The sequence below is a fragment of the Schistocerca nitens genome, chromosome 1 (assembly GCF_023898315.1).
Source record: "Schistocerca nitens isolate TAMUIC-IGC-003100 chromosome 1, iqSchNite1.1, whole genome shotgun sequence".
Lineage (NCBI taxonomy): Eukaryota > Metazoa > Arthropoda > Insecta > Orthoptera > Acrididae > Schistocerca > Schistocerca nitens.
Genome location: NC_064614.1, coordinates 878398408 through 878421322, shown reverse-complemented (window position 1 = coordinate 878421322; position 22915 = coordinate 878398408). Strand labels below are relative to the sequence as shown.

The 22915-nt window shown below is 37.1% G+C and overlaps 1 protein-coding gene across 2 annotated transcripts in view; it reads right to left on the bottom strand.

Annotated features, from left to right (window-relative positions):
- Positions 1–22915, bottom strand: part of LOC126263702 (MICAL-like protein 1) — a 65571-nt gene that overhangs the window by 10181 nt on the left and 32475 nt on the right. For both annotated transcript variants that reach the window (XM_049960846.1, XM_049960854.1), the window contains 4 exons: positions 12213–13858; positions 9105–9345; positions 1540–1705; positions 998–1110 (listed from right to left, as the gene is read on the bottom strand). In XM_049960846.1, the coding sequence (XP_049816803.1) occupies positions 998–1110; positions 1540–1705; positions 9105–9345; positions 12213–13858 (2166 nt within the window). The remainder of the gene's footprint in view (positions 1–997; positions 1111–1539; positions 1706–9104; positions 9346–12212; positions 13859–22915) is intronic.

Sequence of the window (22915 nt, the reverse complement as noted above, 5' to 3'; positions counted from 1 at the left end):
AGAAGAAAAGAAAAAAAGAAAGGAAAAGTAAGATATGGTTAAGAACTATCTATAAGTGAGAGTTATGCACTCTTGGGGCAAGAGAGTTATGTCCAAAAAAGATAAGAAACTGAGGAAGCAAGGCAGGTAATACAACCATGGTCAGATCAAAAGAAGGATGAATGCATAATACATTTAAGCAACATGAATAATTTATGTGAAATGAATCATAAATCAAAGAGGGGACACTGATAAATTATTAACAAATTACAGTTCCAAGTTGTAATCACTAAAACACCAGACTATGGAACAAATTATACAAATCGTTGATTAAATACTGAGATTTGAAGAAAAAACGAGGAAATAAATGAAACTGCTATATGTGCAACACCAGAATGAAGGAAGGAAAAGTAAGATTTAACACCTTGTCAATGTTGAGGTAATTAAAACCAGATTCATGTTCTGATTGAGGGCTATGATGACCACTGGCAAGCTTTTGCCTTTATTGATTTCAAGACATCACATAAAAACTAAATCTAGATAGTCTCATGCAGATTTTGGCCTCACTCCTCCTGACAGTGCGTTTAGTAGCTAAACTAATGCACCATGTACAGAAGGTGATTTGATAGCACAGAAGTGCAGGATCAGCAGGAGCACTGTAGCATTCAAAATTTAAAAAATTATAACTTAGTTAAACTCCACCCAAGTCTAATAATGAAGACAGCAAAGTGCTGTGATGAACTATGAGTGTAAATAGATGGAAGAATATTGCTTACTGGGCACGTGAAAAATAAAAAAAAATTGAAGAAGGGCTGTGAACATTGTAATGTTGCTCCAAATTGTATTGGTGTCCCTCCAGGTATGCACCTGGTCTAGCTATAGTAGATTTTATAAATAGAAATACTATACTTTTACATATATTATATAGTTATTTTATAGTTATTTTTATATATTAAATTATTGTTACTAGCTTTGTGATCAACTATCAGAAAATTAAGAAATGTTATGCAGACTTTACCTGTCTCCTCTGTGGCACAGGTCTTGGAGGTGCAGGACCTTTCTTTCTCTTCCACTGCCCAAAAGTACTTTTGTTTGGTGCTGATGGTGACTGGTCAGTAAGAGATGTTGAATCTGAATTCAGAAAGAGAATATTGTTCTTTCACTATCAAACTGATATAATCTTAGTATGAAGGCTTTCACGACCGGATGTCATATCTTCTGGTAAACCTGCCGGGATGTGAGGTCGTGGTCCATGAAACTCTTCAGCTCTGGATGAAACGTTAGGAGCTGAAGAGTTTCATGGACCACGACCTTACATCCCGGAAGGTTTACCAGATGATATAATCTTGTTACAAAAAAGGATTATGCCTTAATTTTATAAAAATATTTACTACCTGACTTCTTCTGATGTAATATTACAACTTACACTGCATTCACTTTTGAGATGAAATTTGCTGTTATGATGCAGGACTCAATGAGATACCTATAATGACTATACTAGGTTTTCTAGCTCCACATAAATACAAACATAATTATGAAAAGAATGTAAAATATTTTTACCTAGTGTTACACTGGTTTGACTCTGCCGGTTTCGATTAGCTGCTTCTTTCTCAGTCTTTTCCCATTCAGCACCTGGTGTCGCATTTGGTGGCAATGATGATGGCAGTGGTGGTGGAGGAGCTGGTCTCGACTTACGTTGCTTACGTGCACTTCGTGGTGAGAGTGTCTGATAATTATTAACGTAAACGTTATTCACAGGATTGGAATGTATATTAACTGCTTGTGTAACATGTTGAAACAACAATTTAATAATCTATAGGTTCTTCATTTTCTGGTGTTCATTTTTATGTTTGTTATAATATGTACATCATATGTTCGACAAATTTAAATCATGAAAATACACAATAAAAATGAGAAAATGATGGCAGCACATACAGGGCAGTTATAATTACACTCGTGGCACTTGAGAGCACCCCCCCGCCCCCTCACAAAAAATGAATGAATGTAGGAGAATGGAACTTAATGCAAAAAATTTGTAAGGTCATGCAGAAGAGAAATAATGATTGACAGAAACACATTTTAATTTCCACATGAGTGGGTAACATTTGTTAATTGTGTACATGTTTATGTTCTAGGTTATAAATGTTGCTTAATGTGACAAACATCTGAATCCACAAAATCCTGGAACCACACTAGAGATTGGTCTGCTGCTGCCCAAAACATCTCATTTCGGATGTGGAGCACGGAATGTTCAGCTGTCAGGACAAAGTTTGTGCGCTGCTTGAAGAGCAAACGCGTGCATCCAGCATTGTCAGCCACAGCAACAGTAAAGTAACTTCAACAATTTGTGGCACAACTAGCCATCAGACTCTCTCAAGAGCAGTTCCCAAACTAACAGTTAATTAGAACTCCTGAAGTACGTTCAATGCCAGTGCAGAAAGAGGACCTCACATTTTCCTTTAATGCATCAATACTTGGGAAGAGCAGCAGCAATATTCCTGTTTCGGTAAAACTGCTTCATAAGTAAAGGTCTGCTCACCTCGTCCAGACCTGCATAGAGTGACTGCAACTGTAATGCACGCTGATGCTTAAGTTTCAACCCTTTGTTGCTGTACCAGTACCAGGGACTAATGGCAAGTCGTGACACTAACACTACTAACAACACAGATCCTGCAGTGCACAGTCTGAACATAATTCCTATAAACTGGGTGACCATTTGGTAGATACTTTTCCATCTACAATGGCTAGGTTTTTTCAGTCTACTGACTGGTTTGATGCGGCCCGCCACAAATTCCTTTCCTGTGCTAACCTCTTCATCTCAGAGAAGCACTTGCAACCTACGTCCTCAATTATTTGCTTGACGTATTCCAATCTCTGTCTTCCTCTACAGTTTTTGCCCTCTACAGCTCCCTCTAGTACCATGGAAGTCATTCCCTCATGTCTTAGCAGATGTCCTATCATCCTGTCCCTTCTCCTTATCAGTGTTTTCCACATATTCCTTTCCTCTCCGATTCTGCGTAGAACCTCCTCATTCCTTACCTTATCAGTCCACCTAATTTTCAACATTCGTCTATAGCACCACATCTCAAATGCTTCGATTCTCTTCTTTTACGGTTTTCCCACAGTCCATGTTTCACTACCATACAATGCTGTACTCCAGAGGCACATCCTCAGAAATTTCTTCCTCAAATTAAGGCCGGTATTTGATATTAGTAGACTTCTCTTGGCCAGAAATGCCTTTTTTGCCATAGCGAGTCTGCTTTTGATGTCCTCCTTGCTCCATCCGTCATTGGTTATTTTACTGCCTAGGTAGCAGAATTGATTAACTTCATTGACTTCGTGACCATCTATCCTCACTGTTCTCATTTCTACTACTTCTCATTACCTTCATCTTTCTCCGATTTACTCTCAAACCATACTGTGTACTCATCAGACTGTTCATTCCATTCAGCAGATCATTTAATTCTTCTTCACTTTCACTCAGGATAGCAATGTCATCAGCGAATCGTATCATTGATATCCTTTCACCTTGCATTTTAATTCCACTCCTGAATCTTTCTTTTATTTCCATCATTGCTTCCTCGATGTACAGATTGAAGAGTAGGGGCGAAAGGCTACAGCCTTGTTTTACACCCTTCTTAATACGAGCACTTCGTTCTTGATCGTCCACTCTTATTATTCCCTCTTGGTTGTTGTACATGTTGTATATGACCTGTCTCTCCCTATAGCTTACCCCTACTTTTTTCAGAATCTCGAACAGCTTGCACCATTTTATATTGTCGAATGCTTTTTCCAGGTCGACAAATCCTATGAAAGTGTCTTGATTTTTCTTTAGCCTTGCTTCCATTATTAGCCGTAACGTCAGAATTGCCTCTCTCGTCCCTTTACTTTTCCTAAAGCCAAACTGATCATCACCTAGCGCATTCTCAATTTTCTTTTCCATTCTTCTGTATATTATTCTTGTAAGCAGCTTCGATGCATGACCTGTTAAGCCGATTGTGCGATAATTCTCGCACTTGTCAGCTCTTGCCGTTTTCGGAATTGTGTGGATGATGCTTTTCCGAAAGTCAGATGGTACATCGCCAGACTCATATATTCTACACACCAACGTGAATAGTCGTTTTGTTGCCACTTCCGCCAATGATTTTAGAAATTCTGATGGAATGTTATCCATCCCTTCTGTCTTATTTGACCGTAAGTCCTCCAAAGCTCTTTTAAATTCCGATTCTAATACTGGATCCCCTCTCTCTTCTAAATCGACTCCTGTTTCTTCTTCTATCACATCAGACAAATCTTCACCCTCATAGAGGCTTTCAATGTATTCTTTCCACCTATCTGCTCTCTCCTCTGCATTTAACAGTGGAATTCCCGTTGCACTCTTAATGTTACTACCGTTGCTTTTAATGTCACCAAAGGTTGTTTTGACTTTCCTGTATGCTGAGTTTGTCCTTCCGACAATCATATCTTTTTTGATGTCTTCACATTTTTCCTGCAGCCATTTTGTGTTAGCTTCCCTGCACTTCCTATTTATTTCATTCCTCAGAGACTTGTATTTCTGTACTCCTGATTTTCCTGGAACATGTTTGTACTTTATCCTTTCATCAATCAACTGCAGTATTTCTTCTGTTACCCATGGTTTCTTCACAGCTACCTTCTTTGTACCTATGTTTTCCATCCCAACATCTGTGATGGCCCTTTTTAGAGATGTCCATTCCTCTTCAACTGTACTGCCTACTGCGCTATTCCTTAATGCTGTTTCTATAGCGTTAGAGAACTTCAAACGTATCTCGTCATTCCTTAGTATTTCCGTATCCCACTTCTTTGCGTATTGATTCTTCCTGACTAATGTCTTGAACTTCAGCTTACTCTTCATCACTACTATATTGTGATCTGAGTCTATATCTGCTCCTGGGTACGCCTTACAATCCAGTATCTGATTTCGGAATCTCTGTCTGACCATGATGTAATCTAATTGAAATCTTCCCGTATCTCCCAGCCTTTTCCAAGTATACCTCCTCCTCTTGTGATTCTTGAACAGGGTATTCACTATTACTAGCTGAAACGTGTTACAGAACTCAATTAGTCTTTCTCCTCTTTCATTCCTTGTCCCAAGCCCATATTCTCCTGTAACCTTTTCTTCTACTCCTTCCCCTGCAACTGCATTCCAGTCGCCCATGACTATTAGATTTTCGTCCCCCTTTACATACTGCATTACCCTTTCAATATCCTCATACACTTTCTCTATCCGTTCATCTTCAGCTTGAGACGTCGTCATGTATACCTGAACTATCGTTGTCGGTGTTGGTCTGCTGTCGATTCTGATTAGAACAACCCGGTCACTGAACTGTTCACAGTAACACACCCTCTGCCCTACCTTTCTATTCATAACAAATCCTACACCTGTTATACCATTTTCTGCTGCTGTTGATATTACCTGATACTCATCTGACCAGAAATCCTTGTCTTCCTTCCACTTCACTTCACTGACCCCTACTATATCTAGATTGAGCTTTTGCATTTCCCTTTTCAGATTTTCTAGTTTCCCTATCACGTTCAAGCTTCTGACATTCCATGCCCCGACTCGTAGAACGTTATCCTTTCGTTGATTATTCAATCTTGTTCTCATGGTAACCTCCCCCTTGGCAGTCCCCTCCCAGAGATCCGAATGGGGGACTATTCCGGAATCTTTTGCCAATGGAGAGATCATCATGATACTTCTTCAATTACAGGCCACATGTCCTGTGGATACACATTACGTGTCTTTAATGCAGTGGTTTCCATTGCCTTCTGCATCCTCATGTCGTTGATCATTGCTGATTCTTCCGCCTTTAGGGGCAATTTCCCACCCCTAGGACAAGAGAGTGCCCTGAATCTCTATCCGCTCCTCCGCCCTCTTTGACAAGGCCGTTGGCAGAATGAGGCTGACTTCTTATGCCGGAAGTCTTCGGCCGCCAATGCTGATTATTTATCAAAATTTAGGCAGTGGCGGGGATTGAACCCGGGACCGAAGACGTTTTGATTATGAATCAAAGACGCTACCCCTAGATCCAGTAAAAAATTTCCTACACTGAAGGTCAAACGTTCAGGATTTTTAATTTTTTTTTTTTTTTTTTTTTTTTTTTTTTTTTTTTTTTTTTTCATGTCACTCTTCTACCACCGCACAAAAATTTGTGACTACTTGAATTACCTCCCATACTCAACCTTTTTTCTCATCTTTGTTGACTGGGATATTACATCACTAGCATAGTCACATGTTTCATTAGCTTTGTTGATTTAAATGTGCCCTTCTGGGTTCCGAAAAAGAATTAACTTTTGTAAATGTTATGAGAAACTAATTACGTTGACAATTTGATACAAATGTAATCCTTACAAACACAGTAGTTCCTGAGAAGGCCAGACAAACATACTGAGATTTAATTGTTAATTTTATGCTGTTACACTTCACAAAATCATTATGTACAATTTACACAAATACATGCCAGTACCAAATTGAACTACATTAAATTCCCAAAAAAAGTCCTCTTCATTTTTTTCTCTAGACTAATACTCTGTACATAGTGAGTGAGAAAACATGGAAATTCGCATGACACATATGTGCTGTAGCTTAGGTGGTCTTAGTAGGCCAGTCTGAGGTACTGTCCCAAAATGATAGATCACAAGTGTCCTGTATAAATTAGTTTGGGTCAACATCTTTTACACCACTGTGGTAAACTATAAAACAACTAGTGTTTACAGCCAGTATAAGCAGTTACTCAGGCAGGTAAACAGAATACAACAAAACATTCAGTTCATTATGGAAATGGAAACAGAAGACAATACATTATCACAAGATGTAACAACAGGTACAGCTTCAACATTTGCAAAAGTAACAGCTACAAACATGAAACCATGCACTGACATTCACAAAAAATGGCAGTGATCAGAAATCTGGAATACACGCTATGCACAACACCTCTAAGTAAAGATAACTATCAAGATGAAATAAACATGATTATCAACACAGCACAAAACAATGGACACAAAAGAAGACCACACACAAAGCTAAACAACACCATTAAGATGAAAATACAAATAGAAGTCAGCAGATTTAAAAAATCCAGATGTATCAACACATAACAGCAACACTCAATTTACACTCGCAAAGGAAAGCTCATCCCTCAAAATGAACACAAACTGGCACAACCATAACATATCACAACCTACTCTTTCACAAAAGTAGTAACATCTTCTAAAAACTTAGAACTTCTTCACAAAAAGCAGCACAACACAAAAGAAATTGAAAACTGTGACAGAAGAGAGAGATGAATACAAGAGTGTAATCGTTGCAACTCATAAATATACTGTGATGCCTGCAAGATTTTTAATATCAGGTCCAAAGATCATAAGGGGGCATTGAAGAGTACATATCCCAACTCCACTAATGCAGAGCTAATAAAAGAAAATTGCCCACTTTCACGATCCTCAGTCAGTCCTTCAGCATGAGGAAGACAATGTGCCATGCACAACAGGAGAGCTGACGTGCATCTAGTATGTACAGAACAACACACTGATAGATAAACATGATCTATAAATTAATGTAATGAGAAAAACACATGACCACATGTGCTGCCATGAACCACTGCAGATATCCTACCAAAATATGTAGAATTGAATAATTTTATATACATACAGGATGAAGGATTAAAAAAAGTTGTTTGTCTCAGATGGGGACATCATTGATACCACATTTGACTCCCATCCCCACCCTACCCCTTGAATGGGTGGTGGGGAACAACTTTTAAGTCTTCAAAGGGAACTCCCATTTTTTAATACAGATTAAGATCCTATGGCAAAATCTACATAATGTTTTGTCTGAAGCATTTTCTTCATTTTGCCACAGATGGTACTGTAATCAGAGGAATAGAAATGGATGCACACTCATTATTTATGACGTGCTACTCAATGGTCCTTGAATATCCTATGGCACGTGGGACCCCACCTTCATGCTGGCCAGTATTCATAACTTCTAATTGGAACTCTCATTCGCAACATTGTATTCCTCCAACATATCAAACAGGGGACTACTCAATGCACCACTGTGGCTGGTGCTTGAGGCGAACGCTACTCTAGTTTTCAAATTAGAGTAAGTGTTCAAATGTAGTACCACCAAATTCAATACACTTAGTGATCTGCTTTTCAAATGACCCTACACAGGACAGAAGCATAATCTGCAGGAATGTCAGCACAGGCATTTCTGATGTGGTCAACTATGTCTTCAAGGCCCATTGGCACTTGGTGGTACACCTTAACTTTTTAATTATCCCCATGGAAAGAAATCCACTGATGTTAAATCTGGCAACCTAACGGGTCGTAGTTCACTACACGGTCATGGTGGTGCATCGAGTAGTCCCTTGTTCCATATGTTGGAGGAATACAACAATGCGAATGGGGTTTCCAATAAGAAGTTATGAAGTACTGGACTGTTCTACCCTCACAGCATGGAGTTGGGATCTCATGTGCCATTGCATGTTCAAGGTCCATTGAGTAGCATATCATAAATTACAATTAAATTACAATTGTGTTCCCACTTCCAATCCTCTGATTACAGTGCCGTCTGTGGCACAATGAAATGCTTAAGAAAAAATGTATGTTGATTTTTCCACAGAATCTTAATCTGCAATAAAAATTGGGTGTTCCCATGAAGATTTAAAAGTTGGCCCCCACCACCCATGCAAGGGGTGGGGTGGCAGGCCAAGTGTGGTATCGTTCGATGTCCTCCTCAGAGACTAACAAATTGGAATTACAGCTCTTTTTGATCCACTGTGTAGTTTTCAACATAATTCAATGTCTTTGGTTAAAATAAACATCCGGTATATACCACCGACAAAGCCTAGCATGAATAAGTGAAATGTGTTTAGAGAGACAAATATAACATTCAGTTGCAAAAGATGGAATTTCTTCATAACTATATGGTAGAGTATAACATAACTACAGTGCTTTCTAAAACTAAAAATAAGCTGACCACTCACTCACAAATAAACAAGAAACAGCTTATTAATTTTTGGACTCAAATTTATTTAAGATGCTAATGATTCTCATAATTATACCATTACTTAATGGCATAGGAAGTAGTACAGGGCATTTACCACACTGAGTGTTGGTGAAGATGCACGAGATGAACCAGCTGAAACTGGAGGGAACAGCTCTTGGGCAGAAGGTGGTTGTGGGGCAGGTTTCTTCTTTCTTCGTGGAACACTACCCACTGGTGTACCTGAACCCCCCACACTGGACAGTGAAGTGTTCGAATCATACCGATCACTGTTGCCACTTATAGTATCCTTCCGCCCTGCGGTTTTGCGTGGCAGTGGTTCAGGTGTAGATAGCGTCCTAAAAAGTAAGATAAACAGTAACCTTGAAACACTGCATTTCATAATGAATGAACTTAAAATATTTCATAACCTGCATGAAGGAAAGGCCTTTACAAATAAGAATGGAAGTGACTGTGATGGCAAAAACAAGCATTATTATTGCAATACCCTCACATAGAGAGAGACTTTCATATGTCTTTCTTTGATTTTAAATATGAAATTGACAGCAACACAAATTTTGTACGAGAAAGTAAACAAAAGTATAAAGGCATTGAAGGTAAGGTTATAGAGCTAGTAAGATGCACCTTTGGCCTAAAAAATTATGGATTTTCTTCTATACCATTCCTTTCTATCTAGTGTAATAGCACTGATCTGAGTATTGCTACACTCATTAATGGACAGGACAACTTTTACAAAATCATTCACATTGAGATGATGCATCATCATATTACATATATGCATGTTGATCACATCATTGACTCTGGTAATTAGTAACAAATAAATCACTGCACGGCACATCCTCAAATGTATGTTTCCAGGTATGAAACTGTTATCTCAAGTAAAATGGAACTTTGCATTAACACAGGAAACTAATTTTTGTGGTGCACCCAACCCATTTACCTGTTTCTAAAGTTAAAAATGCCCCAACTATTAATTTTCTTCTTTCCCACTGGACAGAAGTACAAAATATGTTTTGTTTCTTTTGTTTGCTGGGTATCATAGCTAACAACTTATTCTCACTTTCTGATTAATTAAATAAGCTTCATGATCAAGGTTCAGATTTGGTCTCCATCTAGGTTTCTGTTAGAACAATTTTCTAATGTGAGCATCATTTACATTTTCACCCTGTACAGAAACATGTATTCCAGTTACTATGTTTTCATGATAAAGAGAGAATAAAAAGTAACAACATGCACACCTTCATCTATCCTTCATTCAGCTGTTTCCTTCACAACAGAATATTAATATTATAAATATTACGCCATACTGTGTCAGCAAATATATATATTCCTCAGGCCAACTAGGTAGGAAAAAATTTATATATGAGCATTTTACTTCACGCTAGCAGCTATAATGTTGCAAATGGTTTCAATTTCAAGCTCTTTACTTTTTTATAATGTCAAAAATGTAATCATACTAGTGTTGCTGTAACACTGCACTGGAAACACTTTCATGTTACACCCTGCTTACTTGTCCTTTGTAGAACAAACTAGTTAATTCCAATAAATAGACATTTCTGCACAGTATAAGTATTGTACATAAATAAAAGTTTATCCTGTGATAAATATACATGAAAGGAATGGTGTCAGAAATAGAGCTATACAGTGTCTTTAAGTCAATAAAGAAAGGAACATGTTTTACGTATCTTTAATGGCGCTAATGACAGCGAGAGAGAGAGAGAGAGAGAGAGAGAGAGAGAGAGAGAGAGAGAGAGAACTTGTTTCTTATATTTTTAAAATGACTGCACAAGAAATACACAGTAACAGTTCTTCTTGGTTAACAGCTGAGCAGAAGGAAAGGTATGATTTAGTTGGTGACTATGATCTAAAGACACAAATTCATTACTGTGAGAAACTGGACCACATTTGAATTAAGCTGGTCATTTATTATCAAACAGCTGGCAATACTGTCTTTGCCACAGCTCATCAACAGGCACACAGTGTCTCATATTACTAACTGCTCACAGTGTGCACCAACAAAGAGATTATTCACACACGATGAGTTTGTTAAGGGCAATTTATGGTACAAGTTGCTTGATATGGTCGAGGCGCGATGCAGTACATAGTGATAGGCCCTGAATGCAGAGAAATGTGAAGTAAAAAGCAGTAAAACTTGTAAAATAGGATAATTCTGTTAACTTTGTGAATTACTCAAGATGTGAGATAATATAAATAAAATACCCATTCCAGTTAACTGCTTCATAAGCGAATATTAGACATCAGGTCACTGGTAAAGCATGGGAAACCTGCACCTCACACCATACATGAGCAGATAAGTTCCTTGCCATGCTAGATCAATAGCAATGCATGCAGCAGCATGATCATTGAGTAATTGGTAACCCCAATATTGGAGCAATAGAACACCGTACATTGCTTACTGAGTTACATCCCATGGACCAGCTTTGTGAACTGAATTTAAAAATACTTTTTAGTTGTGGTCTGCTTTGAATGAAATGAGAGAAATATTGACTAGAAAAATCTATATATAATGATGTACTTCTGGTGTATGTTGACTGAGATAGTGCAAGTGAGGATGCTTAATGTTTTCAATGCTAGTCGGTACTATGTCTACAGCCAAGTTTTTATTTTTGTCAAAGTTTTCCATTTCTTTTGTTATCACCGGTCTAGCTGCCAGCTATGGAAGGTGGGTGTGAAAAGTAATGACACACTACACAAAAAGATTATATCTAACATAGTAATGTGGGAATTAGACCTACTGTATTCATTAATATTCAATGATGTGTGTGGTCATGTTATGGTACTTTAATAATTCTTAATAAAACGAGTCTTCCGTTTACAAGACAATTTAAATTTTGTACTCTGTTGTTTATATGTAATGGTGATTTGATTGAATTACTTTTATTACAAAACAGTTTATTTCCATACATAACACAGAATTGTACAGCATTACTTCATTTCTAAATTTGAAAACCTGTAGACACATCACTTTTAAACCTGAATGCAGGTTAAAACATACAACTCCTTAAATGCAACATAATCACAGTCACAAATTTTTTATTTTATCTATATTTGATAAACTTTATTTTTTATACAAAGTATGAGCAATTATGATACAGATCTTTCATAATTTTCTACACTAACAGTAAAAACACTTTGGTTTATGAAGTTACACTACTAAGTTTAACATATATGTAGCTCTACTCACTTCAGATTCCTAGGCAGTGGCACAGGGGTTTTTGCAGCCTGTTCCCGTACAGAGGGTGGAATTTCTTCTTCACTGGTTACTTCACCATCATCATCTGAGAAAGGATTGAGACTAAAATCTGGGGCTTTTATTAATCTCCTTTTGTCCTTAGGTGAATCCAGCTTTGTATCTACCCTGGGGGGGTTCTTTTTATTTCCCCCTACAATATTTTCACTGAGCTCATTGTCATCGTCACTGGATTCAAAAGGATTTATATATTTTTGTTTATTAACTGGGGTGGATGTTTTTATTTGAGATTTACTTTCACTGTCATCATCACTGTCTCCAAAAGGATTTAGTTCTTCGGGATAATCTGATAAGTTACTTATTTCAGTCTGTGCTGGGAGGTCTGCTACAGTGACAGCAGTTTCTGGACTAGTTACAATATTTCTGCTGTCACTTATGGAGGATGGTTTATTGTCAAAATTACTATCCTCTGGCTGAGAACTCAAAACACTTATGTCCGAGGTGTCACTAGTGTCCTTCAGATTGGGGAGAGGTGAATACATTTCTAAAGGCACTTCAGAATGTTCACTTTTTCCTTCTACTGGCAGTGTGGGTTTCACTGAGGTATGAACAGGTACCTGTTTGGAGTTATTTTCACACTCAATAGTTTTAAGTTTATCAAGTTTTTTATCTACACTCTCATCATTTAAGGGCAAATTATTACTAGACAGTGCAGGAGAAACTTCACAATTCAATGTCCTTAAATTTTCCTCGGTTTTACTTTCCTTTTCTTCCTCAGAATTTTTTCGGTAATTAGCATACTTTTTATTTACATCTGTTTTTGATGCTTTTGAAGACTCACCATTTTCAAACATTTTAAGACGCATTTTCACTAATGAACTAGGTGACAGGATGTCACTTTCTTTGGTATTTTTTGAATCTGCTTTTCTGTTTTCCTGAGGCAAGTCTTTATGCAGTTCAACAGCAGTAAGAGGTTGGCTAACTTCACTTTTAACAGTACTATTATTTTTAGTGATATCACTTTCACTGTATTTCAGATCTGATCCAGCAGTCCTTTCAGATGAACCTTCTGTAATTTTTGTTTCAGTTTCACCACTATCACCAACTTTACTTACAGAGTCCACAGTAAAATTGGCAGTTCCTGATTTCGTATCAGATGTCCTAGTTTGTAACTCATCAACTGCAGGACTCAGTGATGACTCAGAAACAGAAGAATTACTTGCTTGGTTTTTCTCTGCAGATGAACTTACGTCTGCATCCACAAGCCTACTTAAGAAATTGGCTCTTGCTCCGGTGTCCTTTACATGTGTTGGAGGAAGGTGTACTGAAGATTTGGATGGAGTATCATTTGCTTCCTCTTCTGCCATTACTGATTCATCACTGCTCTCTGTAGGTGGTGTGTCAGGAATGCGAACACCATCCACAGCAAGCACTTCATCAGGGCACGTCTCACAGCAGTAGCTGCCACCTTCCGTTTCATAGCAGTTGGCAACACTCATCTGGTTATGACAGCGGGCACAGCGAAAACAGGAGCGATGGAACAGACGTTTGTCCACAATGAGTCGCTCTGCCAAGAATACAGGCATGCCACAGCCAACACATGGTTCACGGCCTCGCCATGATGCTGCTCTTACTGCGACCTAGAACACAATAAAAACAAGAATTAATGTCAGTGGCAGTGAATGACAGCTAAGTTTCCATTTATTATGTACAGGCTTCTACATTGTGTTTAATGGGCAAAAATGAAAGCTGTCAATTTTCTATATTCATTAACTAAAACATACTGAAGCCATATTTCCAGATTTTCATTCAAGTTTCAAATTCCATTTCTGGACACAATATTTCTCTTTCGCTTTCAGTGATCAGGGGACCATGAGTCTGCTTACTACCTGGATTCTGATGAGATGGCAGGTGCAAAGGACAAAAAAGACCATCACTTATATATCCTGAAGAAGACTACACCAGTCAAACATTTTCAGTGCAAAATCATAAACATAAACTTACATGAAGACACCAAAAGACACCAGTCATTGTCATCAATGAAGACCTCATAAATCAAAGCATATGACCTAATTTTTTAGAAAATAATATAAAAATAAAGTCAGTAAAACTCATAACCCACTTTGTGCAATATAGTCATAAAATTAAATATCAATTATTTAAAAACGTTTAAAATCATTAGCATATTTGATACCTCCAAGGGAATTGCCTACATGAAACCATTACACCATTTTGACTGAATTGCACTACTCAAAAAAGTAGTCATCCTAAGCAACAGTCGCTCTGTCTGAAATAAATGTCATTTGGTGTGATACATTTTTCATTCACTGGAACTGGGGAATTCATTTGGTGTGATGCATTTTTCATTCACAGGAACTGGGGAATTCATTAGGTGAAGAGTAACAGTATTGGTCTGATACACTATGGGAACTACAAAATAATAATTGAGTAGTCTGTACTTCTACAAAACGTACTTACATAATGTCCCTAGAGCCTATGCAGTTTGATAAATTTGAAACTTCATTTCACAGGAAGCTGTATCAAAATTTATTCCCTAGGGTCTTACAACACAGAGCAATTATAGGATGATCCCCTGGATTAAATTACATAAATTTCAAAAATCTGCACAATGTTTGGTTGACTGAAGCACTGGAATTCATTAACACTCAACAGATATAGTTTTTAATCCTTGGGTTTCAAATCAAAGTAAGTAAATGGGTGTAGCCATTTTTGGAGTCTTTTATTTTATATGATTCAGGAAAATATGGAAAACATCTGTATTTGTAACTTTGCATTATGTTGCTTTTATCAAACTTCATACATAGAATGTATTAGCAAATTTTATCATCACATAATGAGTCCCGCACCAGAATTTGAATTCACATGATAATGTATTCTACTTACTGTTTTATTTTTTTTCCCCCTGGAAACAGTGGATGTAGTTACAACAAATATGTTGACAACCTAGTTTTCAAGTATGTCATACCATAAATTACCTAATTTTGTGTAGTTTCTGTCCACCACTGGTCTGGATTGTGTGTTTGCTGAAGTTAAAATAAGGTAGCAGTTACTTCAGACACTTTCAGAATGTGATGTGTTTCAAAGCTTCACTTTGAGTCCTATGGATGTATCAGATGGTGCTAGGTCTGGATGGTCAGGTGGACACTGTGAAGTCTGCCAATGAAACATTAAAACTTTGCCTATAGTGTCAGAACAAATAAGTGGTCTTACATAGTTGTGAAATTAATTAAAAGAAACAGAACAACAGATGGCTCTTTCTACTTTTATGAAACTAAAGCAGCCAATCTCTAAGCTTTCTTTAAAGTTTCAATATAGCACTTAAAACATACTGTGACTCTTTGACCCAGGAAATCAGAATAAATCACTCATTCCATAACCAAAATGTCACAAGTCATTATCTTTCTTAGCAGCAGTAAACTTTTGGGAGTCTTCTTGCTTTGTAAGGCCAAATGTCACCATTCCATGGGCTGGTGTTTCGTCCAAAGATATGTCGTCACAATGATCAATTAAAGTCTCTTCCTCTCTCTAACCAGTATAATATTTCAGCTGATATTTTTTTCTTTGTGCTGTTATAGGCCTCCGCCAAAAATTTTAGGGCCTATCATGAAGAAACTTTCAAACAATAACTGATGCAACAGACAAAACATTGCTGAGGTTTCAGACCATGTTGCTGCAGCTGGCTGGGACAATGTCCCTATAACCAGCTGGGACGATTAAGCTGTGCATGTCTACATGTGTGTTCTGTATGTGTTAGCAATGAAAAACATTATCTGAAGGCTCAGCAACATTTTCAGTATTGTGTATGTGCCATTGATGGCTCAATGCCTTTAACTGCCTTTGCTACTCCTATTATACGTATTCCATCAAGTACCCTGCAGTGTTATGTTGATGTGACATAGTTTACAAATGGACAATAGACAATACATTTCATCTTTTGTTACTTTTCTGTTTGTAGGGTAATCAATGCATCAGATGCTGTGACGAATTATTATATTGAGAGTGCAAGTGATGTTGCTTCTGTCAACTAGTTACACTGTCCCATGCACATGTGTCATTTGATGTTACAACCATCACTTAACAATACTCACATTCTTTAACAAATCACAGACTTCTTAACCTAGGAATTGGCTAACAAAACAGTTGACCACCATACAATTTTGAAAAGCAGGGAGAGAGTTATTTTTTGATTAATCTTGTGTGATATAGTAGTAGAATATTTATCATCATTTACATAATCTATCAGCATACTACTTTTGTCATACATCTCCATCTCTTCACTTTTTGTCAGCAGGTTCTTGATTTCTCTATTTGGGTTCCTTACTCTGTAATACTGGAGCCTCCTCTGTGGCAGCCTTTCAAAACATTTTACTTTATTATTTGTTAAATGAGATATATTATAGATGAACAAATAATAAATACATCACATTTGTATACGTATATAAAACTACATCACTATGCCACTCGTTCACATAATTCTCTGCTGCTTCTCTGGTTTTCTGTATGCATTTTGTGAAAAGTACCAATTTCTGTTATAAAGTTTGAAACAGACCAAGGTTGGATTTTCTCTACAACTCTGACAGCAGGGCTGGTCTAAGGGCTGTCCATAATGTTTCATTTGCAACATAAATAAATCATATATGATTAAGAGAATTGCTGAGAAACAGAAGGGCCCAAAGCAAAGAGACAAATTTTTGAGAAAAATAGATGTTTGTGAGAATCAGATGTATAAGCAAACCACTAGTCTCATAGGTTTGACATGTTTTTTAACCAAGTCTCAACATCTTATATTTTCTATAAAAAATGTGACCACTTTGTTATGCAATTTTTATTCATATTTAGCGTTATTACTGTTAATTCATAAATTTTTTTATATAGACTAGTGACAATGTCTTTTTGATGGTAGTATGGCTTGTAATTAATGTGAAATTAGAATCAGAACATAAATAACAGATAATAAATGCACCACACATACAATTATGACCTATCCCAACACTTTGAAGTCCTCATTATCCGCATTTTCAATAAGCACACTTTCTGCATTGAGGTTCAGATAAAACTTTATGTTCACTTCAGGCATCTAACTGTTTTAAATTGGATCTAGTAGTTTTGTTAAGTCTTTGGGTTTCAATGTTGATACTTGCCTTCCACCTATGTATTTGGGCACTAACTGTGGTAATATGACAAACTGTGGTCTCCCTTAATGTGACTTGAAGAGAACTGCGACATCCCACAACTCCACTGAAGAATATGTTACTTTAAGCAACAGTTCACAGCAACCTTGTGAGAACTTCATCCTCGTAATATTTTTGAAACTTACATTTTTATGATGAAAATCAGCTTTTGGTTTGGTAGTGAGGTAGGTAACACTCAACGGTTTGGAAATCCTCAGTGCCTCATTTTAAACACTTGAATGCTGACACCATGGAACATGAGGTGGTTGGGGAGCATTCATTCAAGAGCTTCCAACTTTTATGTAGAAATGGGCATCAGTGCAGCCACTGAGTATCCCTACAGCTCCATTGACTACCCCTACAGCAATGAAAATTTTTGCTTTGGGCACATATGAAAGTGAATATCAGAAAATTCAGTGACACTGCTTTTTGCAGTATAAGGGTATAGCACATATAAAGTTGGTTCACCGTAAGATAAACTGATGCCAGGGACAAGGATACATGTTACAATCTCAATCAAAATCTATGCCCTCATTGTTCTCAGCACCTCATGTATTAATCCTCTTTTGTTCATGGTAGTTTCAACTCAAAAATGCTGAGCTCATCAAAATTTTGCACTTGCCGAATTAAGCAAAGACAGTTTTTGTGTGGTTTAGCCACAATTATTGAGAATGTTCTTAAAATTTACTCCATGCAAAATGTAAGTTTTGCTACAGTAAGCTCCATGACAAACAAAGAGCATAATTAAGAAGTTCCAGCTTCAATTACTGATTGTGGAGAAAGATCTTCACCAAAAAATTTTAAATCATATGCATTATGTATGTCAGCTGGTGTCATAATTTATATTTTTATACCAGATTTAACAAATTTTTAAGTTATTATGTGATAACAATCTATAATGATGATGTAAATATTAATGTCATGTCATCAGTGTATTTTGCACAGGCAGTGCAGTCAGTGCCCCACAGCTCCTAAATACTTACAGAAAGTCATTTTTATGTAACACTATAGTCTGTTAATAAATGAAACTTTATTTGCAACAGTTTCAATCTTTTTGATTATCAGGCAACCTGTACAGCCATTATAGGCCGCTCATCGTGTTAAATGAACCTAAATTTCTTTAGAGTATTGATCTGAACTTCTACAACAATAAGCAGTATTCAAGTGTGAAAACAGTGAAAGAATCAGAATTAAAATTTGACAATTTTTCAAGATTAACTACTTTCATTGATTGTGAGAAATTTCAGAGTGGATGCATATTTGTTCATTACCACAGAAGCCAACAATATATAACACCAACACACACAATATTAACATTTATGAATAATAATGATTTGTTAACTTGTGAACTCTGGTGGTTTGATTGAAACTATGTAACACATTTCTTATGAATGGACTTTTCAAAAGAAAGTGGCAGCAAATATACTATGGTACTGACTACATGCTGAGAAACTGACCCCAGTAAGAGACTTGTTTTTCCAGCATCAATAAACTATGAGACACATATTGAAGAAAGATGAGAATCATTGTGCCACAGTATAACTTACTTGTGTAACATCCTATTTAGAGAGCCAATTTCGATATCTGTGTTTAATGAATCCATTATTAGAGACTCCAGTCATTTGAGTGGCTCTTTCATTGAGATGAAATTGCAGTCTACAAAATTTTTAGTTACTCCTCCCTGATCTCCTTCCCACAAATAAACACCCTTCAGAAAGTCTGTTTCACCAGCTGGGATTCTCATTTTCTCGTAATTATTTATACTTGATGTCAATGCCATTATCACTAACTGGGAAAAGAGCTTCACGTAATAATTAATGGTGCAGGTGAATACTACAGGACTTTAACTGTGACACAACAGTATTCCGTTTTACACTGGTCCATAAATAGAACTTTTTTTGTTGTGACTATTTAAAACATTGTAATATCTGTACAAAGACTGCATATTTCATGTATCGATGATACTTCTACTCTCAGTTATTTTAAAATTTTAGTAATTTCTGCAGCAAATGTGCTATTTAGTACTTCTAGAGCAATTCAAAAGTTTTCACTCAAAATTATCCACAGAATGTTGATGCTAAAATTTGTTAGCGATTACTACAGCACCAGTGTGCAGTGAAAATATATGACCACCATAAAACAGCTTAAAATCTCCAGAATTGAAGGGGGAGAGAATGGCTGGCCAGTATTATGATCAGGAGGTGGAACTCCTACAGACTTTTGATCAGCTTCTGATGGAAAGTACTGGCTAGCCATGGCAGGTTCAAGAACATTCTTACAATCAAGTTACATATCACTTGGTGACTCCATACCCTGCTCACTCTTATACTTTCACCCTACAAACGAATTTTGCACTTGGCTGTCTCTGGCACCCCAAACAGCTGCTTGTGTCACTTGGGGGCTTGAATCAGCCCTGTGGCTAGCCGTTCTGTCTCCTTGTAATTTCATAGCTTTCTGAAGTGATTTCCATTTTGATATAGCACATTGCACAGTTAGGTATTTGCAATACAATGAACAGTTAATAGAGTATTAGGAGCTTACAGAAACAATTTATGGCAACATCCAGAGATAAAGCAGAATAGAGACCCATATTGGTTTGTACAAGGACTGTACAACACTTTACACAGAGAATATATAATGAAAATGACATTATTAAGGTGGTAACTAAATAATGTTTGTCCAAGTCAACTTGTTTCTTTGCATGAAAACATCACTTGGTCTGCCTGATCACCCAATTACATGCAGTGAGATTTTTATCCCTGCACCAAATAAATAAACTTAAGCTTATTATCACCAAACTACTGTAGAATAAAATGTGAACAGTTTATACAGTACATTTTATACAGAAAACAACATTTTTATTTCTTCCTATTAAAAAAAATAAAAGAAAAAGTATGCTTTAATGTCCTTGAAAATGTATGATTAATTCCTGAAGCTTCAATTTCTTTTCCAGTGTCCCGATTTGTTGCAATTTATCTAAGATGTAGCATTTCTATAATTATACAGAATGTCTTCAGCAGTATAACTTTTTCCTGAATGTAAAGTGATGTTAGAAACAAATATTTTGCATGATATAAGTTTACTTGCTATTACCTGAGATTTTCAACTATTTTAGTCTCATGTTACACAGATGGTTCTGTTAACAATCAGTATGTTATGTAGAATAGAAAGTTTCATTTCATGTTCTTTATTACATATTGACCATTGTCTTCTTGAGTCACGCGCACTGATCAATTTGACCATCCTTGGGAGCAATAATGAAAATAATGACTTATTTATGCATCTAAAAATTTCAGTAGACTAATATATTTATTGCAGTCTGAGAATGTCAGTTTGTCAAGCTGTCACAGTAACGACATAAACAGGTTTTTAATGATACTGTGAGTACTACAGCTAACCATAAATCTGTGCTCAATATTTCTTTAATTTGATCATAAAATTAGGCTTTATCTATAATTTGGATTTAATTTCAGATCAGGTTTCTAGTGTTTGTCCTGACCATAGATAGTATGTAATAACTGTTTCTAAAATTAGTATATGAATGTAAAATTACAGTTAATCAACAGAGAAATTGTTTTCATCTCCTTTTCCAGATTCTATCTGATGGGTGCCATTGTCCGCCAATAAAACAAGTATGTTTAGGGAATAAAGTATTTGGTTTAGGGAATAAAGTATTTGCTTCCAGATATTTTTTGGAGAACACAAAAGAAACAGATTTTGTTTTTCCTAGTTGGTAAACTCACTAGCATGACATACATACTAACTGGTAAGCAAAGTGTTCTAACTATTTTTGCACCATGTCGCATTTGTTCTAAGATGCTATCATGTTTATTTGTATTGTGTACAAGTAGGGGAAAAAATTCACAATACATGCAATTTCAGCCTGACTCGGACAACTGATTATGAAACAAGTATTTATATGCTATCTTTTCAAAGTGAAGCTGCAGTTACCCATAGTTTCACAGTCTTCCTATATAACATGGACACACACTACTTCACTGACAAAAGTCTGTCATTCCTGCAGAAAGGAATGAGCTAGAAATATCCAATAGCACATACATTTTAATTTCTCTGTAAACTGTAAAGAGTTTTCTGCACAGGTCGAGGTATTAACAGTCAAAAGATTTTCTTCAGGCTTTCTTAACTGTCAGAGAGAAGCAACTGAGCAAAAATATTTATCTGAGATTTTACAGCAGCATGTAAGCTGCTTGATGTACAGTGAAGTATCTCATTAAATGATATATGAAGATGATCATTCCAAATTGAAATTCAAAATGAATTATCGAAAAATATGTCTGTTTTGCAGCTCACAGAAGACCTGTAGACATATACAAAATATGAAAAACTGATTAGCTTTCAAAACATAGGATTCCTTAGTTTATCAACGATGCAGGAAAAGACAGATTGTAGCTTACCATAAAGAAGACACATTAATTTGCAGAGATGCACAATTAAAAGGCATTTACACAAGGCTTTCAGCCACGGTCCATACACATGTACAAGCAAGGACACCTCATACACATGTGACCGCCAATTCCAGCATCTTGGGCTGGAATGCAACTAACACGTGGAATACAAGCAGCGATCTGGCGGGGTGAGCAAAGGGGAAGGGACATTAGGGTATGGGTGGGGAGAGAGATAAACGCTGTTTGGTGGACTGTGCAGGGATGAGAATGCCAACAGGCACACCCCGTGACACAACGTGGAGCTGAACGTAACACACTTGGTTTCAATGGCTGCTTCACTATCCAACCATTTGGATTCTTTCCTATGCAACCAGCTTTTCTGAGCTATGCAGATGGTAGTTATACTTACAACACATTCTCCACTTCTATGATTATCCTGGCCTCAACCTACAGTAACATACTGTCTCCATATCCACCACCCAACAGTTTCCAACTCCTCTGTCCAATCACCTCTATCCCATTCTCATCTCCCATCCTGTTTATGTGCTGCCCTCTACCAATGCATCCGCCCATCCTCCCCCCCCTCCCCTCCCACTACTTTTTTCTCCGCCTCCCTGCCCCACAACATCCTGACGCTGCACCTATTGGCATTCTAATCCCTCCACTCCACCAAACAGTGTTCGTCTCTTTCCCCACCCATGCACTACTATTCCTTCCCCTTCCCCACCCCCAACAGATTACTGCTTGCATCTCATGTGATAGTTGCATTCCCGCCCAAGACGCTGGAATTGACTGTCACGTGTGCATGAGGTGTGCTTGCTTGTGTGTGTGTGTGTGTGTGTGTGTGTGTGTGTGTGTGTGTGTGTGTGTGTGTGTTTTACTGATAAAGGCTGTGGCTGTAAGCTTTGTGCAAGTGTCTTAACTGAGCCTCTCTGCAACTTAATGTGTCTTCTTACAGTAAGTAGCAATCTGTATTTTCCTACATTGTTGTTATTCCTACCTAGAGTTTCCGTTGTTGGATTCCTTAGTTTGGTGCCAGAGAAGGAGTAATGATATTCTGAGGAAATAATCTGACTTTACAAGAAATAAGCAATTGAAG